At 51.4% G+C, this 23,362-nt stretch overlaps 1 protein-coding gene across 1 annotated transcript; it reads left to right on the forward strand.

Annotated features, from left to right (window-relative positions):
• The first annotated feature begins 6,050 nt into the window (after positions 1-6,050).
• On the forward strand, positions 6,051-23,160 carry DPM1 (dolichyl-phosphate mannosyltransferase subunit 1, catalytic). The gene is made up of 9 exons (XM_078613798.1): positions 6,051-6,242; positions 8,591-8,690; positions 9,213-9,246; positions 11,433-11,509; positions 13,319-13,344; positions 15,906-16,001; positions 18,663-18,731; positions 21,551-21,665; positions 22,807-23,160. Exons 1-9 carry the CDS (start codon positions 6,142-6,144, stop codon positions 22,909-22,911), a joined length of 723 nt encoding a protein of 240 aa, XP_078469924.1. The 5' UTR covers positions 6,051-6,141; the 3' UTR covers positions 22,912-23,160.
• The last annotated feature ends 202 nt before the right edge of the window (positions 23,161-23,362 follow it).

Below are 23,362 nucleotides of genomic sequence, written 5' to 3' on the forward strand. Positions count from 1 at the left end.
AGAGGTGGGTGGCCATAGGGGAATGGAAGGAGGGGAAGGGAATGAAGAGGTGGGGGTGCAGGGTGGAGGGGGGTGCAGGGTGGAGGAGGGGTGCAAGAAGAGGGGAGGGGCTGTGGGGGTACAAGGTGATAAAGTGATGAGGGTGGCGGCTGAGGGGGTGTTGGGGGCATAGGAAAATATGAGGGAGGGTGGCGGGACCGTGGGGTAAAGAGGAGAGGTGTGAAGGGGTCGGCGGGAAAGGGGACGTGGAACGTGTAAGCTGAGGGGAGGGGCTATGGGGGGTGTAAGCTGAGGGGAGGGGCTGTGGGGTGTAAGCTGAGGGGAGGGGCTATGGGGGTGTAAGCTGAGGGGAGGGGCTATGGGGGTGTGAGGGGAGGGGAGGGGCTGTGGGGGTGTAAGCTGAGGGGAGGGGCTGTGGAGGTGTAAGCTGAGGGGAGGGGCTGTGGGGGTGTAAGCTGAGGGGAGGGGCTGTGGGGTGTAAGCTGAGGGGAGGGGCTGTGGAGGGTGTAAGCTGAGGGGAGGGGCTGTAAACTGAGGGGAGGGGCTATGGGGGTGTAAGCAGAGGGGATGGGCTGTGGGGATGTAAGCAGAGGGGAGGGGCTATGGGGGTGTAAGCTGAGGGGAGGGGCTATGGGGGTGTGAGGGGAGGGGAGGGGCTGTGGGGGTGTAAGCTGAGGAGAGGGGCTGTGGAGGTGTAAGCTGAGGGGAGGGGCTGTGGGGGTGTAAGCTGAGGGGAGGGGCTATGGGGGTGTGAGGGGAGGGGAGGGGCTGTGGAGGTGTAAGCTGAGGGGAGGGGCTATGGGGGTGTAAGCTGAGGGGAGGGGCTATGGGGGTGTGAGGGGAAGGGAGGGGCTGTGGAGGGTGTAAGCTGAGGGGAGGGGCTATGGGGGGGTGTAAGCTGAGGGGAGGGGCTATGGGGGGTGTAAGCTGAGGGGAGGGGCTATGGGGGGTGTAAGCAGAGGGGAGGGGCTGTGGGGGTGTAAGCAGAGGGGAGGGGATGTGGGAGTGTAAGCTGAGGGGAGGGGTTGTGGGGGGTGTAAGCTGAGGGGAGGGGCTATGGGGGTGTAAGCTGAGGGGAGGGGCTGTGGAGGGTGTAAGCTGAGGGGAGGGTTTGTAGGGAGGGGCTGCAAGAACGGGGATCAATTTGAATGTGGTTATAATCGATGCTTAAGCTCACACACTAAATGCATCTTATGCAAATTGATTACTATTTAGCAAATGACTGCATGTGCAAATTCCACCATTCGCCGAATGGAGAAACGTGCGTTTCGAGTATTTGGCTGCAATCAATTCCCACGTGATGAGCCAACTTCGTTTGTGGCCGGGTCGCTTCTGAAAAAGAAGCTATTAACTCTGCGGGTTTTACCTGGTAAAATAAAATTTTTTTAAATGTGTTTAGTTTAACTTTTTTATTGATTTGTATTTTTTTTGCAACGTTCTGACCCACCCCGACTGATTCTGGGATGCGCAACTCAAGAATGAATGAGCGTAAAATGTTCAGAATGAGAATGGTAAAATAATCCTGAAATATGACCATGATTGAAGACAGTTGAACACGTAGCAGGCTTTCGTGACCAATAGTATCCATAATACAGGGTTTTTGGGTTAGATAGCATAAATATAAATGCGTCGTTAAACTCGCCATTTGGTAAGGGGTTTTCACGTACACAGAACATGCCAATTCGTTACTAGTACAGCACTTAACCGGTGTGTTGGAGAGCCAAGCCACAACATTTACAATCTGTTTTTTGTTTTTTTTCGGTAAAGTCACGTATAAAGATAAAATAATAAATTAAATAATAGCATACGACGTTTCGATTGCAACACAAGCAATCATCATCAGGTATAATGAAATAGCGACATAGAATCTAACCAGAAAACTATAGACAGACATATAAGCAGACAGATATCACCAAGATACATAGAGAGAGCAACCCAGGTACAGAGAGGGGTGATCGTCTCTGTGGGGTGGCCTTAAATAGACAGAGGGGGGCGGAGGCAGAGAGAGGGAGGGGGTAGGGAAAAAAATTACATGTCAATGAGTACGAAGGGAGGGGAGTAAGGTAAGCAGGCTTAGAGGGAGACAGAACACACTAAATTAAATAACCTAGCAAAGTATCGAAATGGTATGTGAAACGACACAGAGAGTCGGTCAACACACAATTAACGCATAGCCTGGTCGATTACGTATTTCAAAGATTGCTAAGTTAGAATTTAAGTGTGAAAATTCCAAAGAAAGACAAAACATAAAAACAAGAGGAACGGAGACACACAGACAGAGCAGAACCTCAGAACGATAAAAAACGAGTGTAGACAGAAAAAAATTACACTAAATATACAGGCAGAGAGAGAGAACAAAACCCAGAGAGAGAGAAAAAGGTTAACTTGGAACAAATATTAATGTGGATAAGAGAGCAGTTTCACTGTATTAGGGGCCGTCCATAAACGACGTCACGCACCTAGTGGGGGGGGGGGGTCAGACATTTGTGACGATGTGTGACGAGGGGGGGGTTTGAGAAATGTGACGTCACATCAAAATGCGCAACTTTAAATAAATATCGACAACACGTTCTACTTAATTAAATATACTTTGTAATACATGTTTTCTCCGACAACATCAGAGTGCAGCGCCACATTAAATACGCACTTCAATGACAATAGTTTAAAGCGATTTGAAGCATCTTAAAACAAATTTTGGGGGGGGGCAGAGCTTTGTGACGTCATTTCAGGGGGGGTCTGACTTTTTGTGACGTCGTGTGACGAAGGGGGGGGGGTCAAAAATCGTCCAAAATCGCGTGACGTCATTTATGGACGGCCCCTCGTGCATACCGTTATGACAACTAAAGGACTTAAGTCGTGTAGGCAGTTTGAGCAGCATTCGTCCTCGCCGCTGCGCTTGGACACGACGCGAATCGATTAATCGATCTGATATGACGGGTAATCGATTAATCGATCAGTGTCAATCAGACAACGGGAGCGTGGGGTTGTCGCTGCGAGGGAGGCTCTAACTGCGCATGCGCTAGGGGGAGGGGGCACTTGGGGTGGGGGGAGGGAGATGGCGGGGTTCGAGCTCGCAGTGCGCATGCGTCAAGAGTTGGGGCAGCGGTGGGGGGAGGGCAGGAGCTGAGCCGCGCAGTGCGCATGCGCTGAGGGGAGGGGCAGTGGGGCGTTTTGGTAGGGGTGGGGCGTTGTGTGTCTGAGGAATCGATAATAATTAATCGGTACACGTAGAACATTTGATTCCTGCACGATCTTCATACAGGGACTCCTACTTACGAACATTCGACTTGCGAACGTTCAGAGATACGAACAAACCTGTCCTATGTGAAGAACCAGTGGCATCTACATCTACAGAACATGAATAACCAGTGGCATCTACATCTACAGAACATGAATAACCAGTGGCATCTACATCTGCAGAACGTGAAGAACCAGTGGCATCTACATCTGCAGGTGAAGAACCAGTGGCATCTACATTTGCAGAACGTGAAGAACCAGTGGCATCTACATCTGGAGAACGTGAAGAACCAGTGGCATCTACATCTGCAGAACGTGAGGAGCCAGTGGCATCTGCATCTACAGAACGTGAAGAACCAGTGGCATCTACATCTACAAAACGTGAAGAACCAGTGGCATCTACATCTGCAGAACGTGAAGAACCAGTGGCATCTACATCTGCAGAACGTGAGGAGCCAGTGGCATCTACATCTACAGAACGTGAAGAACCAGTGGCATCTACATCTACAAAACGTGAAGAACCAGTGGCATCTACATCTGCAGAACGTGAAGAACCAGTGGCATCTACATCTACAAAACGTGAGGAACCAGTGGCATCTACATCTACAGAGCGTGAAGAACCAGTGGCATCTATATCTGAAGAATGTGAAGAATCAGTGGCATCTACAGAACGTGAGGAACCAGTGGCATCTACATCTGCAGAACGTGAAGAACCAGTGGCATCTACATCAACAGAACGTGAAGAACCAGTGGCATCTACATCTGCAGAACATGAAGAACCAGTGGCATCTACATCTGCAGAACGTGAAGAACCAGTGGCATCTACATCTGCAGAACGTGAAGAACCAGTGGCATCTACATCTGCAGAACGTGAAGAACCAGTGGCATCTACATCTGCAGAACGTGAAGAACCAGTGGCATCTACATCTGCAGAACGTGAAGAACCAGTGGCATCTACATCTGCAGAACGTGAAGAACCAGTGGCATCTACATCTGCAGAACGTGAAGAACCAGTGGCATCTACATCTGCAGAACGTGAAGAACCAGTGGCATCTACATCTGCAGAACGTGAAGAACCAGTGGCATCTACATCTACAGAACGTGAAGAACCAGTGGCATCTGCATCTGCAGAACGTGAAGAACCAGTGGCATCTACATCTACAGAACGTGAAGAACCAGTGGCATCTACATCTGCAGAACGTGAAGAACCAGTGGCATCTACATCTGCAGAACGTGAAGAACCAGTGGCATCTGCATCTGCAGAACGTGAAGAACCAGTGGCATCTACATCTACAGAACGTGAAGAACCAGTGGCATCTACATCTGCAGAACGTGAAGAACCAGTGGCATCTGCATCTGCAGAACGTGAAGAACCAGTGGCATCTACATCTACAGAACGTGAAGAACCAGTGGCATCTACATCTACAGAACGTGAAGAACCAGTGGCATCTACATCTGCAGAACGTGAAGAACCAGTGGTATCTACCAGAGGTGTGGACTCGAGTCATGTGACTTGGACTCGAGTCAGACTCGAGTCATGAATTTGATGACTTGCGACTCGACTTGGACTTGCATAACAATGACTTTGTCCCACCTATGAGATGTGGACTCGAGTCATGTGACTTGGACTCGAGTCAGACTCGAGTCATGAATTTGATGACTTGCGACTCGACTTGGACTTGCATAACAATGACTTTGTCCCACCTCTGGTATCTACGTCTGAAAACGTGAAGAACCAGTAGCATCTACATCTACAGAACATGAATAACCAGTGGCATCTACATCTGCAGAACGTGAGGAACCAGTGGCATCTACATCTGCAGAACGTGAAGAACCAGTGGCATCTACATCTGCAGAACGTGAGGAATCAGTGGCATCTACATCTTCAGAACGTGAAGAACCAGTAGCATCTACATCTGCAGAACGTGTAGTACCAGTGGCATCTACATCTGCAGAACGTGAAGAACCAGTGGCATCTATACATCTGCAGAACGTGAGGAACCAGTGGCATCTACATCTGCAGGTGAAGAACCAGTGGCATCTACATCTACAGAACATGAAGAACCAGTGGCAGCTACGTCTGCAGAACGTGAAGAACCAGTGGCATCTACATCTGTAGAACATGAAGAACCAGTGGCATCTACATCTGCAGAACATTAAGAACCAGCGGCATCTACATCTGCAGAACGTGAAGAACCAGTGGCATCTACATCTGCAGAACATTAAGAACCAGTGGCATCTACATCTGCAGAACGTCAAGAACCAAAGCTCTGCCCCCCCCCCCAACTGCTTCAAATCGCTTTAAACTATTGTCATTGTAGTGCGTATTTAGTGTGGCGCTGCACTCTGATGTTGTAGGAGAAAACATTTATTACAAAGTCTATCTAATTAAGTAGAACATGTTGTCTTTATTTAGTTAAAGTTGCGCATTTTGATGTGACATCACATTTCTCAACCCCCCCTCCTCGTCACACATCGTCACAAATGTCTGACCCCCCCCCCCCCTAGGTGCGGTGCGTGACGTCATTTATGGACGGCCCCTAACCAGCTTGGAAGAGTAGGCCAAATAACCTCTCCACGACTCCCTGGAGCCAGCAAATGCAGCGCTGCGCCTTGACTTAAAAACAATCGATCTCGCGTGCCGACTCCGTGTCTGTCGAATCGATTACCGATTCTCGATTCGCCATACATCCGAATCGCCGCCACGCAACAGGATAACGTCCGCGTTTGGTAATCGATCCGGGTACGAATCGACATGACGATTCTATATTTCCCCCCACTCCAGCTGCGACAGCGACTACCGCGAGAGAATCGATACAGCGTCAGATCGATTCGATTCCAGACGTTGCGTGTCAAAATTTCGGGCCGGCAGCAGCTCCGGACGTCCTTGGTCCCGCCGCGGCAATGGCGAAAGCGCCGCGCGTGTCGCTGCTGCTGCCCACGTACAACGAGCGAGAGAACCTGCCCATCGTGCTGTGGCTCATAGACCAGAGCCTCACCCAGAGGTGAGCCAGGGTCTACGATGGGTGAGGTGGTCGCGGTGGTGGTGGTGGTTGTGGTGGTGGTGGCGGTGGTTGCGGTGGTTGTTGTGGTGGTGGCGGTGGTTGTGGGTGGTGGTGGCGGTGGTTGTGGCGGTGGTTGTGGTGGTTGTGGCGATGGTGGTGGTGGTTGGTGGCGGTGGTTGTGGTGGTTGGTGGCGGTGGTTGTGGTGGTTGGTGGCGGTGGTTGTGGTGGTTGGTGGTTGGTGGCGGTGGTTGTGGTGGTTGGTGGCGGTGGTTGTGGTGGTTGGTGGCGGTGGTGGTGGTGGTTGTGGCGGTGGTGGTGGTGGTTGGTGGCGGTGGTTGTGGTGGTTGGTGGCGGTGGTGGTGGCGATGGCTGTGGTGGTGGTATGGGGAGCGGTGGTTGTGGTGGCGGCGGTGGTGGTGGTGGCGGTGGTTGTGGCGGTGATTGTGGTGGTGGCGGTGGTTGGTGGCGGTGGTTGTGGTGGTTGGTAGCGGTGGTGGTGGCGATGGCTGTGGTAGCAGTGATGGTTGTGTGATGGTTATGGTGGTGGTATGGGGAGCGGTGGTTGTGGTGGTGGTGGTGGCGGTGGTTGTGGCGGTGATTGTGGTGGTGGCGGTGGCGGCGGTGGTTGTGGTGGTGGCGGTGGTTGTGGCGGTGATTGTGGTGGTGGCGGTGGTTGTGGTGGTGATTGTGGTGGTGGTGGTGGTGGTGGCGGTGGTTGTGGCGGTGGTGGTGGTGGCGGTGGTGGTTGTGGTGGTGCATATCATTATCAAAGTTGTGTGTTTTTTGTTTGCATTCCGACCGCAGGTATTGTGGTCAATGCAAACATGACTCCTTGTAAAAAAAGGTGTCAGTTTTGTTGCCAGATAAAAGGGTAAAAAAACAATTATCACTGATGTGGTTTATTATTTGGTTACAAGCCGCTTGCCCATCCAAGGACTGGTGTATTGCAGTACATCTGAAACTTTCAAGCGAAAAGCAGCCCGCGACGTGATATATTCATTGCATCAATTCGTGTGCAATTAGTAAGGGCGCGGTGACACACACTTATTTAATTTAAAGGTTATAATCCCTTGTTCATCACGACGTCCTTTTTACTCTGATGTCTCAACAGCGTGACGGAGATCACGTGACGTGAGGGTTCTGCCTTTGTAGTGAGGGTTGTGAGTTGAGGAGGGGGGAGGAGGCGCCTCGCCCCCCCCCATGTTGAGTGACGTCAGCTGATTATTATTGTTAATGGAGGGGGGGGGGGGTCCATTTGGATGACGTCACGAAACGTCGTGGTTTTTGTTTTTAATTTGTATTTTATTTTTATTACTGAAAGAATCAGAATAAGTCTACATTTTAGACTGCCAGTACGCTCACCAAGGTTAATAACCAGGCTACAGTCTACATTATAGACTGCCAGTACCCTCACCGAGGTTAAGAACCAGGCTACAGTCTACATTATAGACTGCCAGTACGCTCACTCCGATTAAGAACCACATCAGCGGTTGTTTATATTTTTTATTTTTATTCAATTTATTTTATTATTTTTCTTTCTACGTGACTTTACCGAAAGAACCAAAGAATAGACCGTCACCTGTTCATGATTATTAATGAGGGGGGCTGTTCGATGTGGAGTGACGTCACCACCTCATGATTATTAATGAGGGGGGCTGGTCGACGTGGAGTGACGTCACGCGCGTTACACACAGAAATTCTTGGGTAGATAATGGGCGGCGGGGAGGGTGTTTGTGGCCTTGCTTCCATTGAGCTCTATCCATGATATTTACTCCAGAACTTGATCATCCATGGGCAGTGTTAGTCTACCTGCAATGTTAGTCTTATGTGCAATGTTAGTCTTATGTGCAATGTTAGTCTATGGGCAATGTTAGTCTATGGGCAATGTTAGTCTATGTGCATTGTCAGTCTATGTGCAATGTTAGTCTATGGGCAATGTTAGTCTATGTGCAATGTTAGTCTATGGGCAATGTTAGTCTATGTGCAATGTTAGTCTATGGGCAATGTTAGCCTATGAGCAATGTTAGCCTATGGACAATGTTAGTCTATGGGCAATGTTAGTCTATTTGGAATGTAAGTCTATCTCTGTATTTACCAGATCCTTTTGAGAAGACGTCGGTGATTGTGGCCAATTCTGTCCATGCTAGTTTCTCAAGTACTCCCCCTTGCATCCAATTGCTCAAATTGCTTGTGTGCGTAATTCGCTGTCTTCCCCGGCTTCTTGTAGCGCCCGTAATTTCCCCCCAGTCAAAACATTACATTCAGTTCAATAATTAAGATTGGCAATGGGAGTTGCTGCTCCATCCAGTCTCTCTCTGTGCGCACCGTCTCTCTCCGCGTTCCACAGTGGCCTCTCCTACGAGGTGATCGTCATCGACGATGGAAGTCCAGACGGAACGCTCAAGGTGGCCCGGCAGCTCCAGGACATCTACGGAGCCCACAAAATTGTGAGCGCCGCGTTCCTCTTCAAAAAAAACTTTAAACTCTAAAACTCAAGATTTTTATTTTAGCAGGTAAGGCTCCCACCGAGCTGATTTAGCCCCTTTTTCATAAGTGACCTCGCCACAAATGATAGCTCGCCGAAGTGGCTTATCATATTGAAATTTATAGCAGCCAAATGCTCTGAAGGGCATTATATTGATTCTAAATGTGGCGGGCAAAAACTGGTGAGACTAGGCCATGAAGAAGGCTGTCTCTGGTCTAGGCCAATCAGTTTCAAAAACAACACCATATCGGAGCATGTTTGTTTGTTTGTTCACCACCAGTACATGTGGTTAATGCGGACATGATTCCTTGCAAAAGGTTTATATTCGGTGTTTGAACATCTTAACACCTGTTTTATTGGCGGAAAGGGTAAAACCTATTCTTATTTTTTATACATTGATACTGGCAAAGAAAAGGTGCCATGGTAGGGCCTCCCAGTTGGCACCTCTTGGCGTGTTTCATCCTTTGTCTCTCTCTTCCTGCAGGTGTTGAAGCCAAGAGAACGGAAGCTGGGATTGGGTGAGATTTTCTTTCTTCGTTCAGAGGCGACTTTCCATACCGTGTCAACCCACACGATTTACCCCGTATTCTTGTACAGAGAAATTGAGTTTTCAGGTCCATACGGCGTACAGACGTTTCAATACGGGCAAGGAAAAAAATAACAATTGTCTATTTGTTTGTGTTGACTTAAAGCTTTCGTGACTGCAGGAATTCATATTCTTTGGGTCTTTCGGTAAAGTCACGTAGATAGGTTCAAAGAAAATAACAAAAAACTACGACGGTCGTCATCAGGAAAAGGGGGTTTGCTTCTAAAGGCAAACTGTTTATAAAGGTGTAGAAAAGTTCCCACTGACGCACTCGGAGACCGAGGTATGTTAAGGGCTTTCGCCGAGGGTTTATATTGAAGTTGTTACAATAATACACAGGGTACACAACTCCCAGGGGCTAGAGGTCCTACTCTGGGTCCGGGTCCCTGCCGGCTAGCTCCGGTCTCTCTCTCGTGTCGGATCGGGGACTCTGCCGACTCCACCGACCGGAGAGAGAAGCCCCTCTACGGCTACCACCGGCTTCTCCCCAGACTCACTATTCGATCCCCTCTCTCTACCCACTGGTTCCCTCTTCACCCTGCTTACTCTACCCGTTCCCACAGTGACCCCGCTTACGTCACGGGGTATCTCTTAAGTACCCTAGGAGACGTGACGTCATCGCACTGAACGGCACACCTGACGTCACGTCCCCATTTTAAATCCTTTATATTAAGTTCACTTGCTTGCTTGCGCGCTTACGACCGTGCAAATCTTTCGGTTTTTTTTTTTAACCCACTTCCCGTGATCCAATCGAGCTGACATTTTGCACACAGACTCGTTGTGCGTGACAATTTATTTTCGTGAAAAATTTTTTCCATAACTTTACACTTTTTAGGAAAAAAAAAATTATATTTAATTACCAATTGCTTAATGGTGGCAGGCAATCATCTGACCCATAGGTGGCAGCCATCTCAAGCCAGAGGACGAGAGGACTCTAGCCGCCACGCATATAAAGGATTTATAGTGAAAAACTAAATTTTTACGGGTTAATTTTTACTCCTCTACAAAGGTTTTGAAATGGGCGTAGCCCAAATGTCAGAAGCATGGGCGGGGCAGCTAATGTTAATTAATGTAAGTGGTGGGCAGCAAACACGACGGTCGTGGGTTTTCCACCAATTAAAGGGCTGCCAGGTAAAAAATGTGCTTGTTAGCCATCCATATATACTGATGACGACCGCTAGTGTTGCGATCGAAACGTCGTAGTTTTTTGTTATTTTCTTTGAACCCATCTACGTGACTTTACCGAAAGACCCAAAGAATATTTGTTTGTGTTTCTCCCTTGTGATTGGGACTGTCTGTAATAAGGCCTGTAATAAGGTAGGCACTGATAAGAGGTTGACAGGTTTGCTCTTCGATGAACCGAAGGGAAAACCCAAATATATAATCAGTCGAATCAACAAAAACGTCACTAAACCAATTTGAAAGAAATCGCAAAAGGGAATCGGGCAGGGGGCTTCATCTCAAGAGGGACCCCTCCTTTTACTGCCGCTCCACTCCACCGCTCGTCTCAACCATCATCCCTTCTAGCCATGACGTGTCCTGCCAAAGCCACACTTTTACTTAACACTCGTACATACGTGTGTACGTTGAACTTCTTTCGCACCGTACGGAGCCAACCGTGCTGAGGTGCGGGGGAAGGACAACAACTAACACAAAACAATTCCAAATAAATGAGTTCTCAATCTAGATTTAAAAGTGCATGGCTCCAGTGGCTTCCCCATAGCTCCAGTGGCTTCTTGAGTACATATGTATGTTGAACTTCTTTCACACCGTACGTAGTGAACCGTGCGGGGGAAGGACAACAAACTAAACAACAAAAAGCGGTTCTAAAGAAATGAGCTTTCAATCTAGACGATATGAAAGTGCATAGCTCCCAGTTGCTTCCTAATATCAGAAGGAAGAGCGTTCCAGACAGCCGCAGAAGCACATCTGAAAGCGCGCTATGCAGTGACCGTCTTTGTTCGATGTCTAGTTAAAAGCCGCCGCTGCGAGGCTCGGCAAGGTGCCTTTGACGAGATGCGCAAGTTTGAGACGCGTCTCTAACCTGCGTATATGTTCTCGAATCCGCGTGTTGCTCTGGCCCGTGAACGATACTGATGGTGTTGTGATTACATGCAGGCACTGCGTATATACATGGCATGAAGTACGCCAAGGGAGAGTTCATCGTCATCATGGATGCCGACCTGTCGCACCACGTAAGTGCTTGGTCGTTCATTCACCCACTACCCATTCGTTCATTCTCACATTCGTGCGTTCATCAGTTATTGCCCAGCAGCAGTTTGGCGGGCAAAATAATGACAATATAGCCCCAACACTCATCTTAACTAGAAATTTTACCCCAACTCTAGTCCTGATTGGTTGGCACGTCACATGTCGCAGGATTCCCGTTCAGTCGAAAGAGAGCCCAGCGGCTCATTGGGCCCTCCGAGCCGAAATCAATGAAATCTAAACATGTCAAGTCCGCCGCTGGACGATGGCCTCCTCACGCTGTGCGGGCTCGTTGGGACGTCGTCTGGCCATACTTCACCACGCCGGTCAACGCGGGTTCGTGAAGGCAGGGAGCACAGAAGCAGGGGCATAGAAGCGTAACAATGGATGTCGCTGCACTGCCACCCACGGCTACAACATATGCTCAACCAAAGGCAACACTTTGTCATTATAACAACGGGTTCGAACTGGGATACCTGATTATGTAATTAATCGATGACTCCTAATTAATGGTTCGTTTACTCGACTATTCTGGATAACACGGAAAGAGTTGGGGGGGGGGACGAAGTATAAGCTCTATTCTTACGTGTGCCGTTGGACGGGAGGTGGATGGGCAGGGCTTCGTGGCATCGTCAGCCGCTGTCACGTGTGGCTTGCGGGGGGGGGGGGGGACGTGGGGGTTGCTGCGATTTTCTTTAAAAAAATTTTGGTTGAACGATTCACCAATCGCCCCATCTATAGTCAAGCTCAAGTTCATGTATTAGGTTTAGCCCGGTGAGCCATTCGGCTCTTGAATCGGGTGCAACCGCAACAAACAAAAAACAAAAACATGAACAAGAAAACATCTTAAAGTGAATATGTGACTAAGTGCAAACAGGAAATCCAAGAAAAGACGGCAAAATATTGCAGACGTGATGGTTGCACACACCTTATACGTGTGCGAAAATGCACGGCAAGTCCTCGTATTAACGCGGTAGATGCGTTCCCGAAAAGTGCCCGGAAAATGAATGCATTCGGCGGACGCGATTTCCCCGTAAATAATGTAATAGCGATCAAGTTTGGCGAGATACGATGTACTACTACACGCGGTGAGACGGTGGGACAAATACCTGGGGGTACGCCGCCGCATCACTGTATCATTCCATGTCACTGTATCACTCCGCTCAGCTGCGCACCTCAAATAAATAGTTCGTCTTCGACCGCTCAGAAACCATGTTGTAACGGCGTGCGTTCCGCGTGACATCAGGCGCGCCTTCCACGGTAAAACGTTGTGCGTTATAACAGGCGCGGTTTCCCGCGTTATAACGGTGTACGTTCTGTGTTTTGCAAAAAGTGTTCCCTAATGTAAGAAACCGCGTAATAGCGAAAACTCGCTATGGTGCAAATACCGCGTGTGAAGCGTGGGCGGCAGTTTGTCCAATCGCAGGGAATCGCGTAAATATAAATGTGTCGTTAAACTCGCCACCACCCACAACATTTACAAACAATTATAAATGTTGTGGGTTTACTCTCCGACACACCGGTGTGCTGTACTCGTAACGAATTGGCACGTCTTGATCACGTGACAAACCCCTTACTAATTGGCTGTGTCGAGTGGTGGCAGGTTTAACGACACATTCATATTTACGCGATCTCACCCAAAAACTTCTTATGGATAATATTGGTCATGAAAGCCTACTGCGTGTTAAACTGGGTCATGTTCGTACGTGTGTGTTGCGCGGGCACGTGTGTGTGCGTGCGCGTGCGTGTGTGATAATGCGTCTGTCTCATGCCGTCTCCCCCCCCCCCTTTCACAGCCAAAGTTTATCCCCGAGTTCTTCAGGTGAGAAATTGCAAAATTACAGGCGCAGTGGGTCAAACTCGCGTAATAAAACCAAGTAAGTGTCCTGCCAACTTTTAGCAGCAGCAGCAGTAGCAGTAGGGGAGCGGGTTTGGGGGCAATGATTGGTATTTATAATCAAATTGATGTCATTTGCGATGTAGTTTTTTTTCAATTGCCAAATATTGAGACCGTGATGCCGGCACCACACAGCGGGCCCGCTCTTGCCAGCGGCGTCACCACGAGATGTTTAGCGTCCACTGTGAAGCGGACGGCATGCGTGTATTTTAACAGTTAATACACCGCAACATCAACGTAGTAATCTCGGGGTGGCCTCTGGTTCCGAACTGTGAACCTCTGCAGCAAGCAGGGGAGGGGGGGGATGGAACGTTGGGCCGTGTCACCGCTCCACGATAAATCCCGTAGGTAATTGGGTATTTAAACACCACAGCACCTCGCCCCGCTGCGTATATCGCTGCCATTTACGTCCCGAAGTTAGAAGTGGCTTTGTCCGAAGCTGCTGCGGCGTTTCGTGAAACGGTAAAACGAGACGCCGCTGGAAAACTTTGCCGCTGCGCGACGTTCCTGGCTAGACGAGCGTACGACAAAACAATCGCATCTTCTTGGTTCTTTCGGTAAAGTTACGTAGAATGGAAATAATAAAATAATAAAAAGAAAACATAATAAAATAATTCTCACGACGTTTCGGCCACAACGCAAGTAGCCGTCCTCAGGTGGAGAACAGGTCTGTCGAGAAGACAGAGTCTGAATGACAGACCTGTTCTCCACCTGAGGACGGCTACTTGCGTTGTGGCCGAAACGTCGTGAGAATTATTTTATTATGTTTTCTTTTTATTATTTTATTATTTCCATTCTACGTGACTTTACCGAAAGAACCAAGCAGATGAATCCGTGCAGTCACGAAAGCTTTAAATCGAAAAACAATCACAGTGAATCCTGCAACTGATGATGACGATGATGAGAATGCAAGGGGCGCTACGTGTGTCGGCTCTCGGCTAAAGCCAGTTATTCGTAACTTTAGAGTGAAGCCCATCCTACAGACCAGGGCAGGGGTCTGCAACCTTTAAGACATAAAGAGCCACTTGGACCCGTTTCCGAAGGAAAAAATAAACTGGGAGCCGCAAAACCATTGCAACTATTAAAACAAATATAACACTGCATATATTGTTTCTTACCTTATTGCTATATACAGGATCATGCAGTCAGCTGTCAATCTGAATAAAAAAAGGACTTTTTCACTTAACAATGTAAAATATATTTTTGCAAATTAATAGCTAAATTACCTGGTTAATGGGATTTTTGCTCCTGAACCTCAGTGCACAGTGTCTGCACATCAGGGCTGTAAGACGTCACCTTCATTTTCACACAGGCTTGCAAGCTGTCATCTGTGAGGCGTGATCGATGTTTGTTTTTAATATAGTTCATGTTGGAGAAGACCTGCTCACATACATATGTGGAGCCGAAGATCGACAGGACTCCAAATGCATACTTTTTCATGTTTATATAAGTGTTGGGGATGGCATTCCATGTTTCGAATACAAGTTTGTCCTGTTTGGGAAGGTTTTCAATATCACTCCATTTATGATTCTGAGCCAGAATGGCCTTCTGACGGGCAACATCCTCAAGAGTAGCGGTCAAGCATTTGAACTTGGACACCCATATATCTTTGTCGGCTATATCGGCCAGTTCCATCTCAAGATCAGGTTGACTTACACCTGCAAATGCAGTCATATTCAATAGGGATGGATCGATCGCCAGGGGAGTGACAGGGAAGGATAATGTCGTTTTTTCCTCTCTGAACTCACAGAATCGTTTCCCAAACGAACTTTGCATTGTGGTGATTGCAGACTTGAAATATTCCAAATTTATCGTATCATGACTTTGTTTGAACTCTCTCAAAGAGGGAAAGTGAGACAGTGTACCTCTCTGTAAATCTTTGACAAACACTGTCAACTTGCGCTCGAATGCCAAAACCTCCTCCAGCATGTGCAGGGCTGTGCCTCCTTTCCCCTGAAGGGTTGTATTTAGCGTGTTTAGATGTGCTGTCATGTCTACCATAAAATGTAATTTTTCCAGCCACTCTGGCTGTTCCAGCTCAGCAAAGGTGAGCTCTTTGCTGCCCAGGAAGGTTTTTACTTCTTCCAAACATGTGACAAAGCAACAGCAACGTTATTGCCTGTCACCGGGCGGGCAGTGTGTAGCGGAGCGGCGACCTGTCAGCAGCGGCAACGCCAGAGCAGGTGTCACAGTGCGCCTCCTCCCCTCGCTAGCATCCGCCCCGGAGCCGCGGTCAAGGTTCAAAAGAGCCGCATGCGGCTCCGGAGCCGCAGGTTGCCGACCCCTGGACCAGGGTGATATTCCCCCATTGGCTCGGTCCAATTCTCTCAGTTGTTCTCCCCTTAGTGGTTGGTTTCTTCACGACTGCCTTAGCCTCTCTCTCTCCTCTGTTGGCCACTCTCAAAACTCAACCGGACACCTGACACTACTCGCCCCGACGGGCAAGAGGTGATAGTCTGAAGAGCGCACGCACGTGTGAATTGCAGGAAACAGAAGGAAGGGAATTACGACATCGTGTCTGGAACTCGTTACCTGGAAGGGGGAGGAGTTCACGGCTGGGACCTCCAGAGGAAAGTTGTAAGGTGGGTGACATGCGCCGCGGTGGCGAGATGTTAACTACCTCGCCTCGTACACAAGAGGTCGCGTGGGTTCGATCCCAACCCTGAATCCTGCATATTTTCAGTTCTCCACGTGGTTGCATAGATTTTTCTCCGGGCCCTCCACGTTTAGAAACATGCGTTGAGAGTATTTGGCCGCTATAAATGTCCACATGATGCGAAGCCACTTTGTTGAGCCGTCACTTGTGGGCCAGGTCGCTTCTGCAAAAGAGCTACGTAGCTCAGTGGGGCCTTACCTGCTCAAAATAAAAATAGTTTAGTTTACAAGCTGGCAACTCCGCCTGTTAACGGAGCCTCCACGTTTTATTGCCAGTTTTTGTTGTTGGTGTCTTGTAGTCTGTTTTTATTCCAATTGTGCCTACGACCAAATTACCCAGAATGCGCCACATCTCAGAAGCTAAGCAGGCATTTGATTTCGGAGAGTGCTTAAAAATTATAATTTCATTTTATATAGCGTCATTCCTGCTAATTCCATCCCACACCGCTGTATATTAATTACATTACGCGGGCCAAATCCTATTTCTAGCAACTACCAATCAAATTAACATCCTCCTAAAATACAAACGAATTAACAAATCAGGAAATGGCACCAAATCAAAAGGCACAAACAACGCACAAAAAAAGTTTATCGCAGCAGAGATACGAATCCAGTAAGCGTCACATCCCAGACGGCGATCATCTCAACTTCTCGCGCAACAAGACAGGAAACCTTCATGGGGGGCGCAGGTGGAGAGCAACCGCTGTGGACGAGCACCGTGCATAACAGGTGCTATAGGCTGCCGCGGGGCTGTGCCGCATGGTGGTCAGCAGAGGGCAGTGCAGCATCCTTGACTCAGCCAACAGCAGAGGTCGCAAACGGGTTTTGATTCCTTACCCGTACCCGGCCGCACCAGGGTCGCAAATGGGTACCCGTACCCGTACCCTACCCGTACCCTACCCGTACCCTACCCGTACCCTACCCGTTCCCTACCCATACCCGTTCCCTACCCGTACCCGTACCCTACCCGTACCCGTTCCCTACCCGTACCCGTACCGTACCCTACCCGTACCCGTACCCTACCCGTACCCGTACCCTACCCGTACCCTACCCGTACCCGTACCCTACCCGTACCCTACCCGTACCCGTTCCCTACCCGTACCTGTTCCCTACCCGTACCCTACCCGTACCCGTTCCCTACCCGTACCCGTACCCTACCCGTACCCTACCCGTACCCTACCCGTACCCTACCCGTACCCTACCCGTACCCGTTCCCTACCCGTACCTGTTCCCTACCCGTACCCGTACCCTACCCGAAATGAGTGACAAACGGTTACTCACCAGTGACTCACGGCCTACCCGTACCCGGCCGCACCAGGGTCGCAAACGGCTACCCGTACCCGGCTGGGTACGGGTAGCCGGGTATCGGGTCGGGTACGGGTATCGGGTACCCGGTTGCGACCTCTGGCCAGCAGTCATCATCATCTCATTATTACTGGCCGAGAACAATTCGAGAAGCCATTCAGATTGAGAGAAATACAAATAGTTGTCACCGCTCTGACAGCTACAGGCTTTGTGCGGCCTGGGAGGGTATTATTAAGGAATGCATCTTACAACTGCATTCCTTATAGGGGAAACACATGCTAATTAGCTGATTACTCATCTATTATATAATTACAATACCCCCCCCTCCACCTCTGATCTCTGCACCTGATTTGGTACAGTGATGACATCGTCTGCTGCTCTGTTTAAGACCGGGAGCAGGTGGATTGCTTCATTATTCTGGCAAATCGCCCGATGTTGCTGCATGCAATTACCAGCGAAACGTCGGACTAAAATTGTAAATGTTGTGGATTTACTCTCCAACACACCGGTGGGCTGAAGCAGTAACTAATTGGCGCGTTGTTTACGTGACAAACCGTACTGGCCGTGTCGGTTGGTGGAGGATTACGACACATTTATACTTACGCGATCTAAACCAAAAAGCCTTTATTATGAATCATCTTCTGCCTGCGGTCTGTAAAATAATAAGTAACCACTCTGCCGGTGATGTCTTAGAACGTGTGCGATCACCATTGCTGACCTATCCCGTGACTGACAGCACACCAATGCCCCGGTTTACATTCGGGGGGTGGGAGGGGTGGGGGATGCGTTCCTGAAATGCGCGACGACGAACGTCGAAGCGATGGGCAGGGTCGGCGTCGGCCGAGAGGCTGACGGGTAACGAGAGAGGACGGGACGGATGCCGTCGGTGGCGTGGTGCGCGTGTGCGGGTTAGAGGCGACGCTAATCGGGTGGCGGTGTTCGCAACGGAGTGACGGCGAAATTTGCGGACCGACGTGAAAGTGGGGAAAAGACGTACAACATCGGGGTGTTCCTGTGCTGCAGAATCAGAATCAGAATGTTTGAATTACGCTGGAGGAAACCGATGAGCTATTGAGCACAAAGTTACTTGCGTGCTCCCCCGCCTTCAATAACCCGCGCTGCCCAGCGTGCTGAAGTACAGTCAAACGAACGGGGAGGCCTTTATCCAGCAAGCGGATCAACAGCAGGAACCTGCACGTGCAGACGAACAGCGCTGGAGCTTCCTAAGGAATTCAATTTCGTCGGGTTGCTAACGTTTGTGCGACGTTTGAATTTTTTTCCAGCCGGGGCGCCAACTTCTTGGCGCAGCTGCTGCTCAACCCCGGAGCGTCGGACCTGACGGGAAGCTTTAGGTACGGGGCAGGGGTGGAGTTGGGGGGCAGGGGTGGAGTTGGGGGGCAGGGTAGTGTTGGGGGGCAGGGTGGTGTTGGGGGGCAGGGTGGTGTTGGGGGCAGGGTGGTGTTGGGGGGCAGGGTGGTGTTGGGGGCAGGGTGGTGTTGGGGGCAGGGTGGTGTTGGGGGCAGGGTGGTGTTGGGGGCAGGGTGGTGTTGGGGGGCAGGGTGGTGTTGGGGGGCAGGGTGGTGTTGGGGGTAGGGTGGTGTTGGGGGGTAGGGTGGTGTTGGGGGCAGGGGTGGAGTTGGGGGGCAGGGTGGTGTTGGGGGGCAGGGTGGTGTTGGGGGTAGGGTGGTGTTGGGGGCAGGGGTGGAGTTTGGGGCAGGGTGGTGTTGGGGGGCAGGGTGGTGTTGGGGGGCAGGGTGGTGTTGGGGGGCAGGGTGGTGTTGGGGGGCAGGGTGGTGTTGGGGGGCAGGGTGGTGTTGGGGGGTAGGGTGGTGTTGGGGGAAGGGTGGTGTTGGGGGAAGGGTGGTGTTGGGGGGCAGGGTGGTGTTGGGGGCAGGGTGGTGTTGGGGGGCAGGGTGGTGTTGGGGGGCAGGGTGGTGTTGGGGGGCAGGGTGGTGTTGGGGGGCAGGGTGGTGTTGGGGGGCAGGGTGGTGTTGGGGGGCAGGGTGGTGTTGGGGGTAGGGGTGGAGTTGGGGGGCAGGGTGGTGTTGGGGGGCAGGGTGGTGTTGGGGGGTAGGGTGGTGTTGGGGGGTAGGGTGGTGTTGGGGGGCAGGGTGGTGTTGGGGGTAGGGGTGGAGTTGGGGGGTAGGGTGGTGTTGGGGGGCAGGGGGGTGGAGTTGGGGGGCAGGGTGGTGTTGGGGGGCAGGGGGGTGGAGTTGGGGGGCAGGGTGGTGTTGGGGGGCAGGGGGGTGGAGTTGGGGGGCAGGGTGGTGTTGGGGGGCAGGGGGGTGTTGGGGGGCAGGGTGGTGTTGGGGGGCAGGGGGGTGTTGGGGGCAGGGTGGTGTTGGGGGGCAGGGTGGTGTTGGGGGGCAGGGTGGTGTTGGGGGGCAGGGTGGTGTTGGGGGCAGGGTGGTGTTGGGGGTAGGGTGGTGTTGGGGGGCAGGGTGGTGTTGGGGGGTAGGGTGGTGTTGGGGGGCAGGGTGGTGTTGGGGGGCAGGGTGGTGTTGGGGGGTAGGGTGGTGTTGGGGGGTAGGGTGGTGTTGGGGGGCAGGGTGGTGTTGGGGGGCAGGGGGGTGGAGTTGGGGGGCAGGGTGGTGTTGGGGGGCAGGGGGGTGTTGGGGGGCAGGGTGGTGTTGGGGGGCAGGGGGGTGGAGTTGGGGGGCAGGGGGGTGTTGGGGGGCACGGGGGTGGTATTGGGGGGCAGTGGTCAGATTTCTCTACCACGGGCTGCTTCTCACCGTGTCGCCCCTCGTTACACGGTGGCGAGATGTTAACCACTTCGCCTGGTATACAGGAGGTTGCGGGTGGGTTCGATACCGACGCCCGTTGTATACTTGGAGTTTGCATGTCTGCGTGCGTCTCTCCCCGTGGCCGCGTGCTTTTTTCTCTCCGTGCCCTCCGGTTTTCCCCCTCCAAAATTAGAATGAACATCGTGCGGTTTAGAGTGTTTGGTGGGGTGGGGGCGTAAGTCAAGAAGTCGATTCTCGCACACGTGATCAATTACTAGCGACGCGCACTTCTGGCCCAACGCCACCGTCTGGCCTAATTGGATATCGGTTGGCTGCGGCAAAAATCTATTGTTGCGCTGTACTTCTGCGGTCCCGCATCTCTGCTGTCCCCCCCCGCCTTCACCAACCCTCGTGGTGCAGTTTAGTCAACTAAACCCCGATTGTTTGCACTGCGCCTGGAGGCCCTCATCTAGCAGTGGATTGACAAACGGGGCTGTGCGCGCGAGTTTTATAAAGCTACCTGCTCGCTGTGCCTCAAGGTACAGCCAGGCTTCTCGCAGCCTTGTGTGTGCATCTTCCATCACCTCTTCGTCCACCTCCTCCTGTGTACCCCTCTCCGTTCTCCCCTTCAAATCCCCCCCCGCCTCAACGACAACAATCGCCGTTCACCACTAAGCGACGGTGACGTCACCACGGCACGGTGCACTTTAAGGCGACCACGTGAAGTGTCGAAGGCTCGCTGCTGGCAGGAGGTTAATGGACACAGACCCAGGTGCCGGGGGTCGACTGGCTGACCACCAACGGAGGGAGCTTGATTGTAACGCTCCCGCGCTCTCTGCTCCTTTGGGGCTGTGGGTGTGCAGTTGCCGATTACAAAATCAGGCACTGAACCTGACTGATTAATTAAACCCAAGTCTATTTTTCAATTAAAATCACTGTGCCAACTCCCTGCGTTTTACCCGCCTGACGCTCCGCTCGTTGCAAAGTGTCACTCCTCCGCCCTCCGTTGTTCCTGGAGGGCGACTGCCTCCCAACTTTTCCCAGTTAGCCTTTAACAGACTCTCAGCGCAAGTGCTGTTAGCGAGCACCTATGAAGGTCGCCACTGCACACGAGGGGGTGGGTGGTCAACACCACCGCCGGCCCCCTTTGTCCCCCCAGTGGCGATGTTTACACACCGCCCCAGGTACTCATTTGAGGCTGAGTCGACCTAGGGGAGGCCCAGGATCGCTTTGACTCCTGACCACCACCTCCTCTCACATTCGGATTCCTCCTCCAGCACCACCTCCTCCCTCCCTCTCTCCTCCCTTCCCCCTTCCCCGCACCACCTCCTCCTCCCACGTGTAACTTCTCCTGCTCCTTCTCACCCCCTTGGTCAACTTTTCTCCAGTAACCCTCCTCCACTTCGTACGAACCTCTCCCCTTCACCCACCACCTCCTCCCCCAGGCTGTACCGCAAGGAGGCGCTGCAGAGGCTGATGGACGTGTGCGTGTCCAAGGGCTACGTGTTCCAGATGGAGATGATCGTCCGCGCTCGCCAGCTCGGCCTCTCCGTTGGAGAGGTGGGTTCTGTGGTTAGGATGGTTCTGTGGTGGGTGGGTTGTGCGGTGAGTGGGTTGTGTGGTGGGTGGATTGTGCGGTGTCTGCTGCGATGGACGGATCTCCAGTGCGACAGGTTGCGCCGTTCTCTGGAGAGCGAACAGTTTTGTCTCTCCATTGGAACCTCATTTGCCAGAAGAAAAAATATGATAATTGGTTTTTTACCCTTCTATCTGGCAACAAACTGACACCTTTTTTACAAGGAGTCATGTTTGCATAGACCACAATACCTGCAGTCATAATGCAAACAAAAAACACAACTCTGATAATGTATGCGCTGTCCTTGAAGTTGTTTGGTCGACACCCGAGACAGCTTTCCTTAGAGCCTAGTCTCACATGGTGTTGGACCAGATGACGCCAAAAGACGCACAACTCAAAGACAATGCACCATCAGAGTATGAGAGCTAGGGTTAAGCATTTACACTATTGGAACCTCATTTGCCAGAAGAAAAAATAGTGCATACATTATCAGAGTTATGTGCTTTGTTTGCATTATGACTGCAGGTATTGTGGTCTATGCAAACATGACTCCTTGTAAAAAAAAGGTGGCAGTTTTGTTGCCAGATAAAAGGGTAAAAAACCAATTATCAGTTTTGTCTCTCTTGACCAAACACCGATATCACAGTCAGGATGACAGCGTAGAGCATTGGGAGGAAAGTATACCAAACAAAATCGTCAAACAGGCGTTCCCCACTATTTACATTGCAAGCTACAACGCGTTCCTGGAAACCCCGTCGTCAATCAGGCCCTGTTCTCCCATGGATGGCACAAACAGTATAAACGTCCCTTAGCGATGTGGTTTTTCTTTTTATCAGCCGTATTTAACATGATTTAACCGATAAAAAAAATCCACGAAAACACTCGAATAACAAAAGCTCCACGCCAAGTCACATCGGAAACCAGACCGACTCCGTTCAAATCTATTCGGAGTCGTGTCGGAAGATGCGTCATGTATCAACTTTCTGCGTCGTCATTCGATCCATGGTGGCGTTATATATCAAAGCTGTAAATGTGGATCGCGGCAAATTGGTTCATCGTAAACCAGAGACCGCCTTGGTACACGGGGTTTTTGTTTAATCCTGACCAACACTTTTCCCTCCGCAGGTGCCCATCACGTTCGTGGACCGGCTGTACGGCGAGTCGAAGTTGGGGGGCAACGAGATCGTGTCGTACCTGCAGGGCCTCTACACGCTCTTCAGCACTGTGTGACTCAGCCCCGCGTGACCCCGCCCCGCGTGACCCCGCCCCACGTGACCCCGCCCCACGTGACCCCGCCTCACGTGACCCCGCCCCACGTGACCCCTCCCCACGTGACCCAGCCCCACGTGACCCCGCCCCACGTGACCCCCGCCCCACGTGACCCCGCCCCACGTGACCCCTCCCCACGTGACCCCTCCCCACGTGACCACGCCCCACGTGACCCAGCCCCACGTGACCCAGCCCCACGTGACCCCCGCCCCACGTGACCCCGCCCCACGTGACCCCCGCCCCACGTGACCCCACCCCACGTGACCCCACCCCACGTGACCCTTCCCCACGTGACCTTCCCACGTGACCCCTCCCCACGTGACCCCTCCCCACATGACCCAGCCCCACGTGACCCCGCCCCACGTGACCCCCGCCCCACGTGACCCCCGCCCCACGTGACCCCTCCCCACGT

Source organism: Lampetra planeri, chromosome 42 (assembly GCF_965212315.1).
Source record: "Lampetra planeri chromosome 42, kcLamPlan1.2.h2, whole genome shotgun sequence".
Classification (NCBI taxonomy): Eukaryota; Metazoa; Chordata; class Hyperoartia; order Petromyzontiformes; family Petromyzontidae; genus Lampetra; species Lampetra planeri.